This window comes from Salminus brasiliensis, chromosome 1 (genome assembly GCF_030463535.1).
Source record: "Salminus brasiliensis chromosome 1, fSalBra1.hap2, whole genome shotgun sequence".
Lineage (NCBI taxonomy): Eukaryota > Metazoa > Chordata > Actinopteri > Characiformes > Bryconidae > Salminus > Salminus brasiliensis.
In genome coordinates this window covers 82,570,853-82,594,068 of record NC_132878.1, presented here as the reverse complement: position 1 = coordinate 82,594,068, position 23,216 = coordinate 82,570,853, and the positions used below count along the sequence as shown (strand labels likewise).

Genomic DNA, 23,216 nt, shown 5'->3' with positions numbered 1-23,216 from the left:
TTGTTAATAATGGGGACTGCGCTAGCGTAGCTGCCGAATTTTAGCTGCACTCACATCAGTGTAATTACTGTTGGAAGGGGGTTGCCTAATGAAAGAACACGCCTGCCCTGTCTGTTTATGTTCCTGATGGGGCTATTGTTTAAACGTGTTCGTCGCTAATTAGACCACGTTCACTACTAACACCTAGGCTGTGGTAACATCTGTGTTTAGAGGAGCATGCAGTTTACAAGTCGCTTTTTCAGATGCAGCTATTTGGCTTTCGGCATATTTTATTTGCTCTCAAGAAATGGCTCATTAGAATCAAGTATCTGTAATTCATGGTATTGTACAGCACACTGGAGGGCTGCCTCTCTGTTCATTGTCTTAATTATCAAATTACATGAGTAATCAGACTTTTTACCATGAGCTCTTAAACAACTGAATAATAACAACAGGAGAAAAGAGCAACAACCTAAAGAACCTTTAAAAACATGAAACTGACTCACTGTCAGTTCATTAATAACATATTTTTAATCAGTCAAACTTATTTACTGAATCGTGACAGGCCTGCTGTGTAGCGTTCCAGCACCAGTATTTCCAGCTATATTACTTCACTTGAATTGATATCAATGATATACAGTCATGCTTCAATAGATTAGACAACACTTAACTGCAAATTTACTCTATTTAACATTAGGACATTTGCTGTAAATTGGTTTTATTTAATATATTGTGTTTTATATGTAGACAAACAAATAGAAATTGTGCTGTAAAATTAAGTTAAAATTAGAAAATCAAAATGTTTACAGGAGTTTCCAAACTGTTTCAAACAATATACAACTGTGTGTCTGTATATTGTCATATTTCCACAAAAATGTTCCACTTTTTAATTTGAACACTGTCCTTTACATCAAGTGAAATTCTTATTTTTTTAGGTTTTTACTTTGTTAAAACTACTAGGGCAACAGACAATCAAGACAAGACAAGAGACCAGGACACAAGTACAATCATACCATATATACATTCTTCACTAGACAAGAAATAAGGATGATGTTGTTGATATTTTATTACATGTGTTGCATAAAGTCCAGCATGTGTGATACAAAAAACCACCAGGCTTCAGTAGTTGTAGACTGTGTCTGTAGCTGGTGCAGAGGTCACTAATAAACCCAGACCCAGATGCTGCCCTATCCAGACCTGGGCCTAACCGATAAATTACTGAGAACTGCTGATTTCATTTTGACAGAGTGTTTATTTTAACCAGTGTAACTTTTCTTGCCTTTACGGTTAAGGTCTTAAAGTCACAGTCAAAGCCAATTGCATGCATTGTAAATATCACATGTGACATTACTCACATCTGTGCCAATCAGATCAGTGCATAGTCCATTAGTAAAAGCAGTAATGTCAAGCAGGGCTATGAGAAAAGTTATTAAGCACTTTATTTCAAAATCATTCTGTTTTATTTTAAAATGCCTGTGATTCATAATTGCTCAAGTTCAGTGTGAAAGCTAATAATACATTAATTAATACATTTAAATATACTTAATAATAACTGCACCTGTAATGTGATTTGACCCTGAATTGCTGGCTGTTTAATGATACTTGGATGTACAGGATGTGGCTCTGAATCATAATGCAAGTTAGATTTTTATGATGTTCCAGACTCTGGCTTTTGGGAACGTTTCCTTATTGAGTTGTAATTAAATACCTTTAAATAATAAGTAGATTGCATACGGATCCCAGGTATAATCCATCAAAATCTGCACAATTGTTGTTCTTAGCAGACAAAAAGCCAACAAGTAACATTTTACTTAGTGTTTACTTTACTTTAAACCAAGATTTGAATGAACTTTTATGTGAACATTTTATGATGAATGGGCCAACAGACGTTGGCAACATTTCAAAATGTCAATTATAAAAATTAAAATATTAAATACTCTATTAATATTCACTTACATTCACAGCTCTTTTTGGGATACATGTGCACTGTGTTATTGTACTGTACAAGGTGTTTTAGTTTGATATGTTTGTGATAGGTACAGATTTTGTTGTCAGATTCTGTGCTTTTGAACAGATGTCATATTGTTGAATCATCAACTGGGATAGGGTGAAAGCCTAGTGTGTGTGTGTATGTGTGTGAGAGAGCCCCACACATCCAAATCCATATCCATTCAAAGCCCTTGAGCACAGTTTTGAACAAGCCAGAACAGTGACAATGTAGAAAAGGGGTCCCAAGCATATGAACACACTCTATCTCACACACACACACACACACACACACACACACACACAGACTCACACACATATACTCATCCAGCGATTTACATGTGAATGGCAGGCACAGTAAATGCTGGAAGTGTCAAAGGAGAATGGAATGAGTGAGAGAAAGAGGGAGAGAAGGAAGAGAGTGAGTAATCTTATTTTGCTTGCTTGCCTTCTGATAAAATTAAAACAACTGAGCGAGAGGGGAGAAAAAAAGTGAGTCACAAAGTCATTGTGTCACTCCACACAACAAAAGCACTCCATCCCCTCAGCGTCTCTCTCTTCCCCTCCTTCGTTCCCTCCTCTCTCGCCTTCTCCCTCCTTTCTTGTTTGTGACATTCGCGAGTGAAAAGACAACAAAAGTCATTTCTTAATCTGTAGATGCCCGCCATTGTGCGCGAGTGGAAGGCCTGTCTTCAGCGAAAGCTGCTTTCTAGTGAAAGCTTTTCAAACACAGCCCACTGCAATTCCATTCACCAATAAAGCACTATTCAAGCAAATTAAATGTGATTAAACATTGCTGTGACACAGACGTGGGTGAGAGAACGCCACTGGTTATGTGTGTGTGTTTTTTAACTGAGTGTGTGTGTGTTTTATGAAATGTGGTCATTGACTGTATTGGGCACTACTCTTTATTTAGTGATTACACAACAATAAATTGATTTTAGGGAGGAATTTATATTAAAATATGTCGTAGTTCCTGGTCATAAACATAAATTATCTTGTAATCTGTCAATTCCCAATTCTCAATCCAGATGTAGTAAAAGAATTTGTGTCACAAAGGTCTAATATATTTTTATTATACACTCATGGGCAGAATTTTTGGCACCCTTGCCCTTGTTTCAGAAAATGAATTACTTCGCCCAAAAATTAGTAGGTATTCACATGTTTTTTTGTGTGCATTGGGGAAAAAAATTAGAGAAAAACAAGTCCAATCTGGTACCATTCCATACAGAACTCCAGAAATGAAGTGGACATAATTATTGGCACCCTCAACTTGATATTTGGTAGCACACCCTACTACTGCCATTCATCAAAGCATTTGTAACTGCAACAGTTTGTATACTCATTTCTGAGAGATGTGCCAATATTATTAGCCCTGACTGTATATATATCTCAACTGACATGAACATAAAGTGTCTAGTCTATATGTAAACACTGCACTGGTGGGAATGTTGCAGTGTGGGATGAACTTTAGTATGTGAAAACAAAGCCACAGAGAAACACAGCAAAGGATGTGTTCATGGATACGTGGGAAAAGAATGATATTTAAGCCTGATATACACAATATGTCCAAATGTTTGTGGACACCCCTTCTAATAAATGCATTTAGCTATTTTACATTGCACCCATTGCTGACACAGATGTGTAAATGTACACATGCAGCCTGCCTAGTCCCTGTAGAGAGGTATTGCATTTGCATTGACATTTACATTTAAGGCATTTAGCAGACACTCTTATCCACAGCGACTTACAAAAGTGCTTCGCTATTTACCCAAGAATAACCTCAGCTAGTTTGAATAGACTAAAAATTCAAAGATACCTCTAAGTTTAGACACTACTAAACACAAGTCAATATGGAGACCATAATACTCTACTATTTGCCCAAGTACTTTCGGAAGAGGTGGGTCTTTAGTCTGTGTTTGAAGACAGCGAGCGACTCTGCTGTTCCGACACCCAGGGGAAGTTTGTTCCACCACTTTGGTGCCAGGACAGAAAAAAAGCCTGGACGCTTGTCATCCATGAAGTCCATGGGTCTTGGTGCAGATCGGCTTTTGACCCTTGCCAATAGAATAGGACTCTCTGGAGCCTATTGGCACCTCGCCTAATGGCAGGCATGGACTAAAGGGATATATATACGCCCCCCCCCCCTTTCCCCAATACATTTGATTTCAGAAGAAACAATGAACAATAAGCAGGTGTCCCAATACTTTTGTCCAGTGCTTTTGTTTCAAACTTGGACCCATTCACAAACGTTCTTTGTGCATTCTTATTTGAGGCACAAAAACAGTTAAACATTTCTGATCCTTCTCCTTCAGGTTCTCGCTTCCCCAGTCCGAGGCTACTGGCCCGCCAGAATCGGAAGCGCCCCCTGCCGTCGCCTCACTCAGACTCCAGTTTCGATCTGCAGACGATGATTCGCACCTCGCCTAACTCGCTTGTGACTATCCTGAACAGCTCAAGGCCAAGCACCTCCACCAGCGGATCCTACGGCCACCTGTCTGCTGGAACCATCAGGTACTGACAGCATCTGCTTTACTAGGAATTTATCATCTGATAAAGAATAACAGTTGATAGTCTGGATCTCAGGCTTTTAATAATAGGTTAGATAGACATGCAAGTTTTATCCAAATTTTTGTAACTGAGTGTCTTGCTATCCCTTTCTGCTGTTACACTGGGAATTTCCCCACTGCGGGACTAATAAAGGACTATCTTTTCTTATCTTATCTTATCTTAAGTAACAAGAACAACAAGAACACATCATACCTTTGATTCAGTAGTTTTTGTGAGTTTCAGGGAACAGAATTTATTGTACAACAGCATCAAAATTTGTCTTGCGTTTGAATGCTTGCGTTTTTGCTACTATTTCCCCCTTTAACTACCTATCTTCTCATCTGGTATATATGAGCAAGTCCACACCTATAATTGTTTGCTCTGGTCTAAATCATTTGAAAATGTTGTAAACTTGGAGCATTTTCCCCATTGGTTTGGTTTGTTTTGCACCAATGGACCAAAATGTCCCAACAAACCACATGAGAATGTTTCCTTCACTTATAAGACCACCTCTTCTCAATAGTCTCAGTGCGGCGGTTTTGGTCTGCATCCAAGTGTAATTACTGTATTTACACTTGTCCAAATGAATCAGACCAAGGGTGAAAATGAACCAGAGTCTGAATTAACTGGACTAGTGCAGGTGTGAAAACACCAGCTTGTTCTTCGTAACAGTTTCACATCATAATCATTACATGCCTGGTCCATACAACTCTGTTCCACTCTTACTGATGTCTGTGATTTGCTATCACTCTAAGGGTTTCATCTGATTGCTCTCAAACTAGGGTTTGATACTGAGGATGTTGCTTTACTTTCTTGACAGAGTCAGAAATTCAGCACTCATGAAGTAGTTACATTGTCAACTGCCTCCTGCACCTCTCTCCATATGTTAGCATCCAAATATGTTAACCTGCTCAAACACCAAAAGTGACGAGAAGAATGGAACAGCCCAAACAGGAAGCTAGAGGAAAACAGGATGTAAGGAAAGAAGCGTTGAGCGTGAAAAAAAAATGCCATGATAAAGCGCTGGAGGCATTTTGCTAATGAGAGAGGCGTGTTTAAAGCAGACAGAACTGGCAGGGGGAAGACAGCAGGAGAAGAGAGCGTGAATGATAGAGAGATAGATAGAGGGGAAGAGAGGATGAGAGAGCGGCCGGCGGCTCGGCCTCGGCGGTGGAGTGATGAATGAACGCGGGATGGAGAAATAAACGAGGGAACAGGCTGAGCGCTATTAGGAGGAAACGTGTGAACACACTCCACTCCTCCTCCCTCGCACTTGGCCCTCTGATATGCATCACCTGATTAATGTTCCCTCCATCAGAGCAGGAGCGCTCTACCCCGCCGCCGCCGCCACGCAATCGCTCACACTGGAAAAGGGGGAGAGGACGGGGGATGACGGATGAAAGGGTCGTGGAGAGGGGGACAGGGGGAGGAGGATGGGGCCGGGTTGAGGACACTAACACGCGTTCTAATGGGGAAAGAGAGGGAGTGAAGGGAAAGATAGCGAATAAAAAGGATGGTGGCGCCTCTCATGGACTGGTTGCTGCATTCAGAGGGAAGCTCTAGAATATTAAAGTTTTTAAGGACGAGGTGCAGTACATTTTACGGCCATTTTAATTGCCTACCCTGACCAAAAACATGTGTGAAACTGTCAATCAGCAACTCAACTACTGACTGATTGGCTAAGTCAAACAGTTTTCTGGTGGCGTTACTTTGAAATTCTGCCAAACTTACATGGGGGTTCAGAATTTAAATGAATGGTATAAAATGGTGAAATGTTTAGTTCTATACTCTCAATTCAGACATAGTGGCCCTGATTGGAAAATGATGAAAAGGTGACTTCTAGGCACTAGAAGAGGGATATTGATCAATGACATTGAGATGATTTGTGTAGCTAACCAAAGCCTTTTATTAACATGTTTTCATTGGGGATTACTACTTTTTAATCCCTCAAGACTCAAGTCTGTAGAAGAACCACTGTACTTTCTTAGGGTATTCACGAAGACAGTCAGTGCTGAAATAAATGTGAGTGCATGTTCACATTGTACAAATTTAAATGGATTGGCAGCTGGAGTTCCATTCTACTTTTTATCATTGTATAAAATATATAAAACAGTACCTTTATTGTTGGATTCACTGTTGGATGCACTGTGATTTTCTGAGCAAAGTAACCATAAAAGAAAATAACAGTCTTAAAAATAAAGGTGCTACAAATGTTTTTTGTGTGTATGAGTGTGAAGAAACTTTAAAATTGATGATGAACCTTTCTTTTTAGACATTTAAAAGGATCTTCATACATTTCTCTAATCCAATAGTTCTTTAGGGGACCACAAGTAGTTCTGCTATGGTGTTCACAGAACCTTTTGAAGCACCTTTATTAGAAGTGCTTTGACAACATTAAGACATGTTCTAACAGAGAAGAACATTTTAACCAGCAGTGTTAGCTGCTGTTTTGCTTTGGCCTGACATACAAATGACCTGAAATACAAAGTTAGGATTAAATACAAAGAGATGCCAGAACCAACAGGGAATGCTACATTCTCTTCAGGAACTATACAGAACTATGTGGTTAGTAAAGAGATGAATTGGTGTTGGATAGAGCATGCACACTTTACATATCATTTTGAATTGGTAGTGATAGTTCAATAAAAAAGTGCAAAGTATTATAATTGGTGGGTTGTTGAGAACTTTTAAATCTCATAAAAGTCAGATCATTGAGTTCACTAAACAGATCCATTTTCAGTGTGCATCGTCAAGAAAAAGGGGTTTATATTTTCTGCATTTTCTGACCATGAGGAAAGTTCCACTGTGGACCGCCCGGTGTGCAAGTTGCTCCTGAGGGCCGGGGGCCTGAGAATCTCCCAGCATCCCCGGCGATGTGTCAGTCAGCCTGTCACAGTGCTGTCTCCCTACCAGATCGGGGGAAAGAGCGAGGAAGAACGAACGAGAGCCAGAGAAACAAAAGCGCAGAGAGGCCAGCGGCCCCCAGCCAGGCCGATTGATCACTGATTTGCAGAGCTGCGCTGATCAGTCATGTCTGGAGTGTGTGGGGACACCGGCTGATGAGCGATGAGACAGCGGGCTGCCTGCTGCAGCGTCCGGCTGCATTGATTTCCTCTCGCCTCGTAATAAGATTAGCAGACATATGAGGCAGCGAGAGCGGGCCGTAATGCTCACGATGAATGGATGAATGAGCGTTTCTCAGTGAAGCCTCAGGGAGCTGCGCTTAGAGCCAGATCCACCACTACAGAGAGAATAGGTGATGCATGGATATTCCGTTTGAAAACAGTCCTCCAATACTAAATACATTCTGTACTTGTGAAAGAGGGACAGTTACCAGTTTCAGTAATATGTCACAGTATTATTCTTAAGCGTAAACACATTCTTTTACATTATTAATTTTTCTGATATTTGTGTATAATTTTTCCTCTTCTCAACCCATCACTTATATTTAAACTTTGGGATTCTTTACTTTCTTTTTTCTCTCTGCGTTCTATATTTTCTTTCTCCTTAATCCCTTTCTATCTCTCTCTCTATCTAGTCCAGCGCTAAGTTTCGCCTACCCACCCACCCCAGTGGCACTGCAGATGCATCAGCAGCTGATTGGGCGGCCGCCGGGCATTGTGGGCTCAGCTTTTGGACACAGTCCTCCTCTTATTCACTCTGCTCCTGCCTTCGCCACCCAAAGACCCATGCCAGGCATCACCCCGTCCAGTCTCGGCCCCACAGAGCGGTCCACCGGCTCCACTGACTCACAGGTAATTCATAACCTAGATTCAGTTCTTCAGCCGTGCTGGAGCCCAGTGTTAAATATACACATTTATGACCACACATAGTAATTGAATTCTGTCAATTCTTGTGCTGTTCAAAGGAATATTGTTAGCAATATATCGCTCGTAGCTCATTGTTCGCAACAACTATATTTAGCATGTATAACTATGAATAGCTTATTCTAAACATTGTACTCAGATGCTGTAATTTTAATAATGCTGATAATTAACCCATTGTTGAGGTTGTTTCTGTGACATAGTCTGTAACCCAGCAGCTCTACACAAAAAACACCCTAAAACTATCCAGCACTGTAACCCAGCAAAATGACCTAACAGCCTTAACCCTAGAACAACAGTTTTATGGGTGTACTCGAGTAATTGTACTTTATTACTGTACTTAAATATTATTTTGGAAAATGTGTACTCCCCAGTCAGGAAGTGTTATTCGCTTTTTGAGTCACCACTACACTTTACACCCTCATTTCTGGACAAGCTGAGAGATAGAAAAAGTAATATCACAGGATTTTACATATATATGAATCGGGTAATGCATCGCAACATTGTTCTTGTTGTCCAGCAATCTATTGCAATAATAAGTAACAAGCAGTGCATTGTGTAGCCTCAGTACTTTCCAAAAATCAAATTTCCATTCTAATATTTTCTTAAATAAGTCAGAATTGGACAAAACCTCCATTCCCTTACAAATGTTTATTTTTTAGTCTTAAGCTGTTAATGGCTGTGGGTGTTCTCTGAAAACAGCCCTCCCTCGTACTGGCCCCCTGGGAGTTTTCCCCGCTGAGACACAGTGTGTGCATGTGTGTAAGCAAGTTCTGTGTGTGTGTGTGTGTTGTCATTGTGTTGTGTCCTGATGTGTCAAGCTTGCTTTACAGACCCTTTTCGAGAAGTAACACCCAGTTTGGTAGCAGCAGAATTCCCACTGCTCCGCTTGTTAATCAGCACCAGGTCCACTGCTCATCTTTTTCCCTCTGAAGGGTGGATGCAAAAGCATTCCACCTACTCCCCTCGCCACCTTCGCTCCATTTTTACTTGCTATATGTGGTGGATTACAGCTGCGCTCAAAGTGCTAAGTGATTTTTCTCTGCTTTTGTATTGATCTGATTTTTATTTCGGCGCTAGGCTGATAGCTACAGCGTCCGTTTCTGGTCTGATGGCGGATGAGGTTTGCCTCACTCTTTCCTAATGCCGATCGCTCTTCCGCAGCTGTTAAAAAGCCCCTCTCTCCTGTCCCGACTGGACGCCATCCATTTTCCCCCGCGGCTCACCCTGTTCACAGCTGCAGCCCCTGTAATCGAAGGGCTGAGCGGGACATTTGTCTCTCTACGTGGTCATAAAAGAACAATTAACGAGAAAGCATGAAAGAACCAAGCATTGCTCACTCTGACAGATGGAGGAAGTGCTAGATCTATGTGCTCTATTGCTTTGGTGTATCATCTAATGGTTCTGTAGTTGAGAAGTAACACCACTGCATTTGAAGAGGTGATGTGGCGATGTGACGAGCATAGCTCTGTCTTCAATGTGTGTAAAATTCAAGGCTAATCTTAGGCAAATACACAAGAAAACCTTTTAGATTTCTGTAACATCAGGAGAAAGTAAAAAGGTTTCAACTTTCTCATTTCTAATGTGATTTTCCACTGCCTTTGTTGAATTTATTGTGATAGGCAAGGAACAGTGATCTAACAAAGCCAAAAAGTTGTAGATTTTTCGTTCTTTTTTTCTTTTTTATCTCTTTGTTTGCGTCACAATCCACCAAGTTGAACAGAAAAATAGATAAATAGGAATATACATCACACTTTGGTCACCTTTTATTTCTTCTATGATGAAACCAATAACAATAAAACCCCTTGCCCTGCTTAAAGTGTGTGCATGCTCTTTTAGAAGCAATTGCAGTGCAGCCAACAATAAGGGTGGCATCATGTTTCTTTTATATTTAATGTATTTGGAAAAGTGCCCAATTTCTGAAAAAAAATAAGGTTTAAAGTTGACCTATTAAAAAATAGTCCCAATTTGACATGTTATTGTTCATCTAGTAGTTATACTAACTTCACAATAACAAGTGAAGAAATGCCCAATACATTTGAATTTCACAGCATTTCTAGCATTTCAAGTCAAGTCAAGTGGGTTTTTATTGTTATATTATGTATATATGACACACATCAGCCATGACATTAAAACCACTCTCATGTATAGTGAATAACATTGATTATCTGGTTACAATGGCACCTGTCAAGGGGTGGGATACACATATTAGGCAGCAAGTGAACAGTCAGCTCTTGAAGGTGATGTGTTGGAGGCAGGAAAAATGGGCAAGTGTAAGAATTTGAGTCACTTTGACAAGAACCAAACTGTGATGGCTAGACACCCGTGTCAGGTCATCTCCAAAACATCAGGCAGGTCTTGTGGGATATTCCTGGTATGCAGTGGTCAGTACCTACAAAAAGTGCTCCAAGGAGTGACAACCAGTGAACCAGCGAACCAGTGAATCATTAAATCTGGTGTGGTGTGATAGCTAGTCTGCTGAATATGGCAATGCTGGCTTTGCCTTGTGAAGTGCATGACTCCATGTCTCAGAGCTATTTTGATCGCACAAGGGGAACATTCACCGCACCAGGCAAATTTGCATAATGGTTTCCTTCTCCTTAACATTGTTGATCAGACAGGTTTGGTGTTTAAAGTCTGCTTCACATTTTTGCACTGGAGCTTTGAGGATAATGTAGCTACCATGTAATGGGAATCTATGAGCACCCAGTAAGCATTATGCAGGCTGCAGGCCTTAATCATTATTTACTCACCCTGAACTGCATTGAGCTGTAATCTTAGATTGTCTTGTGTATGTGGTTTCTGACACTGAATGACATACATGTATCTATTAAAATGGACAGTTCACACATTTCCCATTCCCATTTAGTTGTATATAGCTGAATGTAAATGTGTGTGTGTGTGTTTCAGAGCAAACCCACCAGCGAATCGGCTGTGAGCAGTACAGGAGATCCCATGCACCACAAACGCTCCAAAATGAAACCTGACGATGAGCCCCCCAGTCCTGGAGCTGTTAGCGTGCAGGTACCGGCACGCACACATACATACGCATAGACATACACACACATAACTATCACCCCTTAAATATGCTCTCATGCATGCATATACCACACATAAATACACACTTTCTTTTATAGATGCAGCTGCAAGGCACTTCACCCACTCCCCACCCACAAACACACAGCCCTCACACACACACACACACACTTATGCACACGCTCACACAGGGAAAGCTTGGAGGCCAATTATGCGAGGCAGTGTAAAACTATTTATTTATGCGTTTGATTCGGTGGCGTGCTGTGGCTCTGCCGCAGATGCGATAAGCACAGCCGATCTGTGCCGCTCGAGTAGGAAATTGTTTTGCTTTTAATCAGATACATGAGCGAATGAAAAAATGAAAGAGAAATTAGGCAACGCATTCCCCAACTCTTCTCCTTCACAGAGCCCGCTGATGCTGACTATCTAGTTCTATAAATAAATACTATAGACCTGGCTCCTTTCCCCTGCATCCTGTTCTTTCTGCTCTTTTCTTGTCCAAGTCATCTCTGAATCAGGCAGTTGTAGTGGTGGTCAGTATATCGTTTATAGAAGCAGGGCACCACACTGACAGTTTAGTTGTTTTTTACCAGTATGGTAATTATTAAAAATATTGGTGTACATGAAACTATTCATTTTTAGTTTTAGCAGTATTGATAGAAACAGTACCAACATTAGGAATTGTCACAGCTTTTGTACTCGTTTTTCTACATTTTGGCTTATTATATCATCAGAATAACCTATATTCTTCTATAATGAGTTACTTGCTCTTCATTTTGACTTATTTTCTGTAGACGTTTTACCTATATTACAAAACATTCTAGCAAACAGTTTGACTTTGATTTACTGAGATTTTTACCTGTTTTATTAAAATAGTTACTTATTTTCTCTGGGGGGTTTTTTGTTGGCCTTTCACCAAAATAAAGATTTATTCACTTGACTTGACTTTGACCTAGAGAGTTTTCTATATTTCACCAAACTTAGATAAAAATAAAAATATTTATTTTTCTCTCTTTTTAGTTTTTGATTTTGTTGAAATAAAGACCAACGCACCTGGAAACAACTGCTGTCGCACTTTCATATACAATCAGAGTTACCTTTGGTGACATATTATTAAAAAACAAATGTGTTTTGCAGGGAAGACAGCACTCAGGAAGCATGCCTTTATGAACTTCATTAATATTATGTTTTTGTTTTTTTAAATGTTATCATATATTATGATGTTGAATTTTATAATTATTATTATTATTGCCCAATAATTGTCAACCCGAATAGTTAACTGATATTGATGTATATCTGATATATAATGTATTGATGTATATATACAGCCCACAATTCTCAGACTATGGTCCAACCTGTCTATATTACTTTACTCATAGTTGTAAATACTGAAGGCCCAGACTGATATATGTAAACACCCTGCAGGCTGCTCCGCATGTTTTAACACGACACTGAAAAATGTTCATACTAATGAAGCAGCTCATAGGAGCAAACAAAGGTTAAATTCCTTAAATGTCTGCCCTCTGAGCCCTCGCATATATATCTGCTTAAATATAAATTAAAGTTTTAATGGCATGTTTCCACTCTGAATCTCAGGACTTTATTGCAGATCATAAGGTGAGGCTGCAACTGCAGACTTTTGCGGTCACTGTGGAGCTGTAGGGCTGACACAGATTTGTGGGTGACAGCTGGTTATTGCTTAACCCTGTTAATCATGTTGAACTTAGGAACTCCACCTCCACCTAAAGACAGTGTTTTTTATTCTCACAGTGCAGTCCTAGATTTTTTTGAGTAGATTGTATCCTATTTCTTTACACTCCCTCCATCCAATGTAACTCCTGCTAGCCTCCAATCTTGCATGTGATCATTAATCTAGAAATGTACACCCATTTCTTCTTCTCTTTAAATAAATCTGATCCTCATTTTTAGAAAGTTTTAATTGTACATATTCATTAAAGTGTCATGTGTCATTACAGATATACACACTGTGTATAAGTGGACAAGTGGACAAACTGCCATCACAATCGACTCTTCCATTTTTGCTATTCCTACTTTTCCTTAAATAACATGGTTTCTATATTTTAATAAGAGTGATGTTGTGCTACAGTCAGGATGTGCTGGACTGTAGATTAGCCATTACATAATAAGGAGAGGGAGTATACTGTATGTGCTAGTTTTATTAGGATCCATAGAAACAACAGCAACCTCTTTTGGTTGCATAAAGAACCATGTTTTTAATAGAGATTTGTAAGTGAGTGTGAAAAATATTTCCTTAATGTAAGATTTTTACTCATTTAAAGGTGACTCTAACATTTAATAGCCTGTTAGAATGTTGGGTTAGCATAGCTGTGTGTCCACAGCAGTTCGCTACTACAAACTGCATTCACTTAGAATAGGATACGACTGGAAACCATTTAAAATGAAATGACCAGACATTCTAACAGATGTCTAAGCAGAGCAGGACGTTACTAAATGTGCATCACTGTTAATGCTACAGCCAGTGATAAACTTAAGTCACAGTTGAGTTTCATTGATTGTGACACTGACTCATTCATGTGTGTTTGTGTGTGTGTGTGTGTGTGTGTGTGTGTGTGTGTGTGTGTACGTGTTTGCTCTTGGTTGTATGCTGATGCAGGATCAGCCTGATGGCATGACGCTGGTGAAGGAAGAGGGAGAGAAGGAAGAAGGGAAGCAGGAGCCGGAGGTGGTGTACGAGACCAACTGCCACTGGGAGAACTGCTGCAGAGAGTTTGACACACAGGAACAACTCGTACATGTGAGAGAACACACAATCACTTATACATTCACAAATATGGACACGTACAAATTGTGTCACTTATACAAACACATGCACACATTTGTGCTCTCGTGCATACATTCACAGACACACACATACATCTTGTATCCCCTTGTATCATGTTTTTTCATGACAGTGACGATATGCATTTGCAAACACTTCCACAAATATGAAATCAAGGCCCTTCTCTGTCATTCTGTCTATCTCGCTCCATTTCTGTTTCACTTCACCTGAAGTGCAGGTTAGGAGCTCAGGCGGGTCAAAGCACGCACACACACACACTACACTTTGCTCCAGACACCCCATTTGTCACAGCCACTTTCCAGGCTGGAGTGGAAAGACACTCACCTCTTCAGACATGAAAGCTCACTGCTAGTGAAACCACACCAGTGTGTGCTGCCTTTAAACTTTCACTTCTCCTCCTACCACACACTCAGTCCACTTTAACCAGCACACACACACACGCACACAGACTTACAAATGCACACTAGTTTGTTTTTGTGTAGTGTTAGGACATGAAGTCACATACATTTAATGACCTAGATGCAGTAATGAAATGTCTATATGTATTTTGAATTAAGTAGAGCTTTACTTGAAGGTTATACTTAGAGACTACATAGGACATACATAACCATTGAATATCATATATATTAAGAAAATCTTGTATTAGCTTGTGTTGTAAACAGAACAAATGCCCATGTCTTGACATTAGAGACCTTAAAACAAAATGATGGGCATTTGTTCTGTTTACAACACTGTTGTGAAGCTGTTATAAAGAACTAAGACAGTTATAAAGAACTAAGACAGAGACCTGTTTAAGAACACATGTAGCAGATAAATATGTTCAAACCTCCAAAAAACTATTCTCCTATTTATCGAATTCACACATAAAACCCCAATAAATATTACCCTTTTTATTCAGATATGAGAGCCCTTCTCTGTAAAAATGATGTGAGGGGTGGTAAATTTCACTCTAAAATTGCTGCCCTGATCTAACATGAATAAAATCATAATAATGTTTCAAAACTATGTTAAATAGTATGTTACTCTTTAAGAAATTGTATTTTCTAATTTAATGTATCACGTTACGTCAATTAAAAGAGTGCATTAGTAGCTTTAAGCTTTAAAAACACACTCTGGCTTATTCTTTGTGCCTAATGCACCTCATCAAATGCTATGGATGTAAATGGTGCCTGTATTGTATAGTGACTCATTTATTTAGTAGAACATCTTATTCATATTTCTGAATATGATATGCATGTGTTAGAAAGTCTGCATGAGCCTTCTTGCAGTCTTACTGATTGCTCTACAAATAATCCTAAACCTAAGCCAGATATTAACCTCAGTCTCTGAAATAGGTTTGCCTTGCCACCTTACAAAGTCATTTGCTTCTGTTTAAATTTTTTTCTTACAAAGTCAGGACATCTTTGTCTTGAAGGTGTACAAAAACAAGTACAGACACACACGCAGGCACACACAGGCACACATCGGATAGAAAGATCTTCCGTTCTTCACGGCTGTCTATCCGCACTCTGACATGGCAATCCGAAGCGGCCATGCTAACCCCTATCTATAATTGATATCCTGAGCTGGGAATGGCCTGCCTCACGCGTTTGAAGGCCCGTGCTCAAAGCTTGAGGATCTTGACAACTTCTTGCCGCTGTTTCTGAGAGAGCAGTGTGTGTGTGTGTGAAGGGGGCAGGGGAGAGGAGTGTGTGTGTGATAAGTGTTTTCTGGGTTCAGGCTAAAGCCTCCCATTCATATATCACATTGAGTTATTTTCTAATCAGCTCAGCTGGAGTTAATACTCCCAGCGTTCTTTATTAACCAGTAGCCATTACTGCCACTGTATCCATTAGAACATCAGCCCAAACAAACTCCAAACAAATCAGCCTTTGATGATCCACAAAGCAATACATCTCCTAATGTTTTCCATCCTGGTTTGCTTCTGTTATTTGATAGGGTGCCCCCTTGATAGGACAGACATGCTAATAAAAACATTTGACTACAATATCCCTCCCTCTGTAATTCAGCAAAGCAATGAATGAGGGATCTTATCTTTTCCTCTTTGGTAATAGGATGAGTTCAGGTTTTGGACCACAATCACAGTCCTCCAGTCCTTCTGGGCTTTGGGGAGGGTTCAGGGAGTTTTCCTTTCAAAAACAAAAAGGAAAAAAAACAACATCCAAGATTCCCACTGTTCTACAGTATCTCCAAATAGGAAATTGAATTGAAACTTAAGAGGTAATCAAAGCTAGGAGTGGTGACACTACTGATTTTCCATTTTGATTGAGGCTAGGGTGTGATTTCTGCAGTGCTGATTGATAAACCATATGGTAAACTGTGGTTTCTGTTGCTTTTATGCATTCCAGGACAGTTAAGAGAAAGATCAAGAGAAATTAATAGAAATGGGAGGCCTTGGGAAAGTAGTAAAAGAGGAAAGATAGTTCCTATCTTACAAATCAATTGCTCATTTCCCCCTACTTTTTAAAGACACAGCTGACAACCTACAGAAACATTTAGAAAGCCTCTTTTTTTCGCATATCAATTACCGATGTGAAATGACAAAAGCAGTCTTTATGAAAACTGATGCTTATTGGCTAAGTATTGGTGTAGGATTTGTGATCCTACGTAATACAAAGTGTCTGTAATATCTGAGTAATTACATATTAATATCCATGCAATAACCACGTGAAGTACCACAATAACCACTAGTGATGTATTCTGTAATAAGTGCATTACAGCAGCACAGCTTGTGTAATTACACATTTGCATCAACTTCAGTTTTGACCCACAAGTGTATCTAAATAACTGTAACAGGAAAAGCAGCAGTTTATATAGATACACTTAACCACACATGTTATTACACATGTATAATCACTGTAATTAAACTATTGGGTAGATAAAATATAAAATGGGACCCTTATTTTAGGTCAATTGTCATAATGGCCTATGTAGCCTTATGCATGCTGCCATGAAGTCTTTGGGAAACTTTGCATACAGGCTTTTTTGTTACCAATACATTCATGACCTTAGTGATTGTAAAAAGAAAATGTCAGGGTTGGACATATCAATATTTGTCTGGTATGAATCCACCCATCTACAGCGATTTGTTTACAGCTCTAACGAATTAGCCTCTGTGACCTCCAGCTCTTAGCAATTAAAACATTAAGCTCTCTTTATTTTGTGTTTTTGAAGCTAGAGCAATTTATGTTTTTTGCTTGAACTTTGATATGCTGCCAACTGTCGCATTGTGAGGTAGTTCACAAATATGTAAAATATGCTAATTACATGATTTTGTTTGTGAGTAGTTTTTTGCTCCTTTTTTTCACACTTGGTCTAATTTTAGATGAAACGTACACACCACCCTGGTAGCATGTGTTTTACTGAAAAAGCCTCCACCACAGTGCCGCTGGTGTGTGTGCGTGTTCGGCGGGTGTGAAACGCTCGTTCTCACCATGACGTGCGGCCGCACTCTTTTATCGACGCCGCTTAAGCACTCTCGGTGCCGTCGATAAGATAACCATCGCATCTCTGCAATTTAGCGCACTTATCTGCCCAACCCAGTCAGCATAAACCAAGCGGGTGTCAATTTTCCCTCATTTAATTCATTATTTCCCCTTTTCCCCCCTCTGCTCACTCTCAATCTCTCTTTCCTTCCTTCCTTCTTCTTACTTTTTTTTTTGGCTTTTCCCCCAAACACTCGGACCCTTATGCTCCAGAACAGGTGCCCCAGGGCCTCTTTCTGTAGGGGCACTCACACAGATAAGAGTCCTTTAAAGACTGCTAGTGTGTGGTGTGCTTTGGAGAGGTGGAGGTAGATGCTTGCAAATGGCAGGTACTCCAATGAAGGAGAGCCGAGGAGGTCCCTCTAGCTCTTAGCCAAGCTTTTGTAGGACCTCTGAAGTGAAAACTCATTTCATCAATATTGTCCATATCAGTGCCTCCTGAGTACTGCCACCACAAAACCTGAAACAATCTTGTGTTTTCATTTTAAGTATTACATATATGTGCATCTGTTCTGTTTCTGTACATTTCATGACAAATTGATTCATAGAAAAGATCCAGAATTACTATTTTTTAAATAAAAAAAAAATTATTAGCTATTTTACATTTCTTTGCACTAAGAATAAAGATTCTTTTCTACTTCAAAGTAGATATTAGGGAGATAAAAAAAAGTTTGATCCAGCAGCAGCGATATATTCCGGTAATATTAGAAGTTACAGGACTGTACTGGCCTGTCCCAAAGTTCACATTTGATGTTTTGTGTTCTCTATGATAAGTATTTAAGTGTCTCTCATTTCTCAAACGTACAAAATGTATAAAACCACACTAAACACTAAAGACAGAGCTAGTACCAGAACCAAGAGTTAAACGCAAACACTTAAACGCTTAAATCTGCCATTAGTGTGGCAAACACACACGTCTACATTCGCCATAGCAAACATGCTTTTCCACAAGGGAGCAGGCTACACAACAAGGCTACATAACACACAAAGCAAGATGACTTTACTACTTACTACTTTTATAAGCGATAGATGAAAAGTATACTCTCAGGTCATTGTTTAGAAACCTGCTGTTCCAGACCAAGGACAGCACTTTAGGTGTTCTTGTATATACCTACAGTACATAACAGTCATTGTATATAACCTACAGTATAAGACAGTAACTGTTTAATGTTTACAGTACCTTCACAGGTATTTTTGAATTGAAGAGAAGGAATGGGACAATGTCAGTGTCCCTTAACTTTTGACCTGCACTTGTTTTGGGAGTTTGCTTGCAGTACTAAAACACCAAGCTTTCCTCCACAGGCTGTGTCTGATGGTGGCGCTGTAGGGTGGTCTGTTTTTGTGCTTGCATGTGTGTATGCCGAGGGTAAGAATAGCCTCTCTAAGCTGCGCTCTGCTCCGCCCTGTGTTGGGGGAGATAAAGGAAACCTGAGGGAGAAGGCAGACCCCTCTCTGGCTGCTGGCAAAGACCCTTTAATTGGTAAAATGCAGATTTTTTTTTGATCAGCCCGAGGATTAGACGCCTTATCGGTCTGGAGTATCTTACACAGAGATGAAAAGGCAGAGCAGAATTACACATGCCAATTCCACCCCACCCGTTCTCTCTTTCTCTCTCTCTCTCTCTCTCTCTCTCTCTCTCTCTCTCTCTCTCTCTCACTTTCTCCATCTCTCGCCCTCTCTTCTTTCATATATGCTCTCTCTCTTTTTCTCTCTCATTCCGTCTTACTTTACTCTTCCCTGATTTCTTTTTTTCAAACCCCCCAACATACGCAACGCTCCAGTGATTGGCGTGAGAAAGGAGTGTATGATTTATTAGTGGGACTTTGATAAAGCTGAACGCTGTTGCGGGTCCCTGGCGCTTTGGGAAATAGCCGTGTAAACAGGCTCTTTTCATGCATGCCTGCATTTTAATGGGGCAGGCCACAGCCCAGTTAAAAAAAAGCCTGATAAGGAGACAATATAGATGGGTTTAAGAGTGGGTAAAGACTCTACAAAAAGACTAAGTAATGAAGGCAGCCCATGCATCTCTGCTCGATTAGCTTTATGTGTATGTGTGTGTGTGTGTGTGTGTGGGTGGGTATGTGTGTGAGGGAGATGAGCTGTGATTTGTTGGTTTAGTGGAGGTATTTTATATGCAGTAAAGTGAATTTTGCAATTTTATCAAACAACACAGCATTGGGGTCAAATTCCAAACAGTAATTTTTAAATGATTAGTAGAAAGTTGTTGAGCAGCTGGGGATATAAACTAGGGTTGCCATGATACATGAATTCTGATTTGATACTGATACCCGAAGTAGTGTCACAGTGCTCAATACCAAATGATACTTTGGCATAAAAAAACACCAACCAATAAAATTCTGAATACCAACACAGTGTTTATTAGATTATTAGATATTTATATATATATATATATATATATATATATATATATATATATATATATATATATATACCCATTCATCCAATACATGTGAAGGGAGACACCCCTTTTTTCAAACTGCACAGAGAGCACAGCCAATTGTGCTCTCTCAGACTCTGGCTACTGATGGCCGAGCTACATGGCTTGGAATTCAAACCCCAACCACAGTGGTAGCACATTGGACTGCTAAGCCACTCTGAGCCTCATATGTATTACTCTTAACACTCATTTAAGACTCCCCTTGTTGTTTGTACTTCTTTTAGTAACTCTAGTAAGTTTCACTAATAAATAATAAATAAATATTACTTGGGCAAGGCTAAAATACCAAAATAATTTATTACATCAAATTAAATTGCAGTGAAATTAGATGATGCATCACTTTATTTCCTAAAGAATTTTAATAAAATTACAATCACAGTACGGTATAGAAAAAGTCCAGCATATGTGTGTATCACCCACACAATTATCTTAGTCTCTATTGAACGAGTGTGTGTTTTAGTCCCAGTTGCTGTTGTTCTCTTGTTGTTGGGTTTTCTCTGTCAGACTGAAGATGAATGCTTCTCTCTTCTGTGCAGGCTTTGCTCCTCAGCACCTGTTAGTTTCTCTCTCTCTCTCTCTCTCTCTCTTTCTCTCTCTCTCTTTTTCTGTCTCTTTACACCGGCACCATCCTTTCAGTAACGAGAGCCATTAGATCTGACCATTAGGGCATTAGTGTCGCTCCCCGTTTAATTCCCTCGCTCTCTTTTCTCGCCTCCTCGCTCATCCGTCTATCAGTGTAGTGAGGTCATGCATCATGGACGACAGCATCAAGCTCATTTGTACAAGCGAGTGTAGCAGCGTTCGGGGACATGCTGGAGTGAGTCTCTCTCGCTCTCTTTTTCTCTCTCTCCCTCTGCACTGTTATTGAACGCGGTTGCCGTTGCAGACAGATCATATGCCACAGGGAGTCCCACTCAGCATGAGGGGCTGAGAAAGCGAGAGAGAGAAACGAGGGAGAAGGAAAAAGTAGACAGAAGTAGTAGAGTGAAAGAAGTGTTTTTTGGACGGCGAGTTCAAACTTCACACAATCCAAACCTGCTGTAACTTTTTACCTTTTTGTTTTGACTGATAGATCAGTAGTTTTAGTGCTTTAGCTAATGCTGAGGATTAGAGCATATATTGCCAACATTATCATTATCATATTCCTCACTGTCATTTTTATTTATACACTTAACACAAATGTAGTTTATTTAGTCCATATAACATCTAACTCATAAGAACTCAGCTACTCTCCACTTTCAAACACTATATTGCATTTAATAGCAGTGTAATTGTTATATTTATAGGATTACATTTATAGAATACATTTATTCCTTACATATTATAACAGCTTCAACATCAAGCTGATGCTCCACTGATGTGTAGTAAGAAGAGTGCCTCTCGTTGCTACTTTGGGCTCAGCAAAGCAGAAACTGCACAATGTAAGTCTGGTGAAATGGGCAGGACAACGCTCGCGAGAACTACAAAACACTGCATAAAATATATATGTTATGTATACTGCATATATTAGTGTAAAATGTTCATATAACATGACCGTAATGCTACAAGCATCCACTCTATTTGTTGTAAAGCCATAAGATAAACTAAGGTAAATGTGGTCCCTGGTACCTCACACTTTTCCAGTGAGCATTTCCAGACAGATCACAGCACTTATACTGATTAGTCTACATTATAGGTCTAAGGACTTTAGCAGTAGATCTGAAACTATATTGTAGAAGCTTTGACATATGAAATGTAACTTTTGTATCTCAAAAATAGAGGACTTATTCTTCTTCTACTTAACTTTCAATGAACATCAGTGTAAAAAGATTTTATTCCCAGTTATTTTGCAGTATCTATTGGAGTTATTCGTTATATACGTTTTGACGCAATGTAAAGAACGACTGCCCAATTAAAATTAGGTTAAAAAGTAAAAGTATACATAAAACATGAAAATTAAGCTGATTAATTTAATATTAAACATAACCTTTTTTCATTTTTCATTTCAGTTTTAGTAAGTGGCTATTTTATTTTCATGGGTTTTTTTTTTTATTATGTGAGAAAAAATATCTGCAAAGTATTTGTTGAAATGCTTTCAAATGAAGGCAAAGTGTGCCAGAACGTTTGTCAAGCAATGAGCAGTTATTCCAGTAAAATACCTCATGCCAGCTTTCCCTCGCCATGTTTATTCAGACTATTTTCTACAGTGAGGAACAGAGAAACTCTGTATAAAAGGAAGTGATGCAGTCATGTGTGAGCAAAAAACAGTTGGGTTTTTTTTCCATTTTGAGCACAATGAAGGTTAATTAAGGTCTGATGTTCTTTGTAGATGTCAGTGAAGTTAAATCTTGAAGGGTCAGAGCTACGACTGCTGTTCTTCTGTGTTATTTGAACCTAATGTAACATAATACTTTCACTTCTCTTTTTCTGAACTTTTCATTGAAAATCTAAATTCACATGTGCTATCGAAAGAACATTTGGGATCCATCCTTTCAAAAGATTTTGTCTCCACTTGTTCCACTGAACTATAATGAGAAACAGTTAATCCAATGAAATTATAGCATGCTATGTGCCGACCAGGGATAACTACGATGTCTGAGAGTCGGTAAAGGTCAGCGGGATTAAAGAGAGGCCCTAGTCAGGACCAGTGTGTGAAAAAAGGGGCCAGGTTTGAATGACAGTCCACCACCTCAGTGTCTACTGATTGATCTGGAGGTGCACTCCCTCTATCACTCACACACTCAGCACACATACACACACACTCCACTGCTGCCCAAACTCTAGGAAAGTTTGGGCAGACGGTATGAAGGTGACAGAGAGGCTGGCGACGCGGGCCGCCTTCATGTCATGAAGAAGAATAGAGGATGAGCTCTCTCCGTCTCTCTACCAGCACCTTTCACTTCTATTTATTCTGAATCTCTCTCTCTCTCTCTCTCTCTCTCTCTCTCTCTCTTTCTCCCTCTCTCCTTTTTGCCTTTTCACTGTCACTCGTCCTTGTCCCTTCACCTACTTTGTATGTGAAGAAAATCAATTCAGATTTTCTCTCTCTCTCTGTCTTTCTTTCTATATCCCCTCTCTCTCTCTCTCTCTCTCTCTCT

General features: G+C 39.6%; 1 protein-coding gene across 1 annotated transcript in view; it reads left to right on the top strand.

The window, feature by feature from the left end:
• Positions 1–23,216, top strand: part of gli3 (GLI family zinc finger 3) — a 121,466-nt gene that overhangs the window by 88,255 nt on the left and 9,995 nt on the right. Inside the window, exons 7-10 of the mRNA XM_072691149.1 lie at positions 4,281–4,479; positions 8,054–8,270; positions 11,250–11,363; positions 14,011–14,151. Coding sequence (XP_072547250.1) covers positions 4,281–4,479; positions 8,054–8,270; positions 11,250–11,363; positions 14,011–14,151 — 671 coding nt within the window. The remainder of the gene's footprint in view (positions 1–4,280; positions 4,480–8,053; positions 8,271–11,249; positions 11,364–14,010; positions 14,152–23,216) is intronic.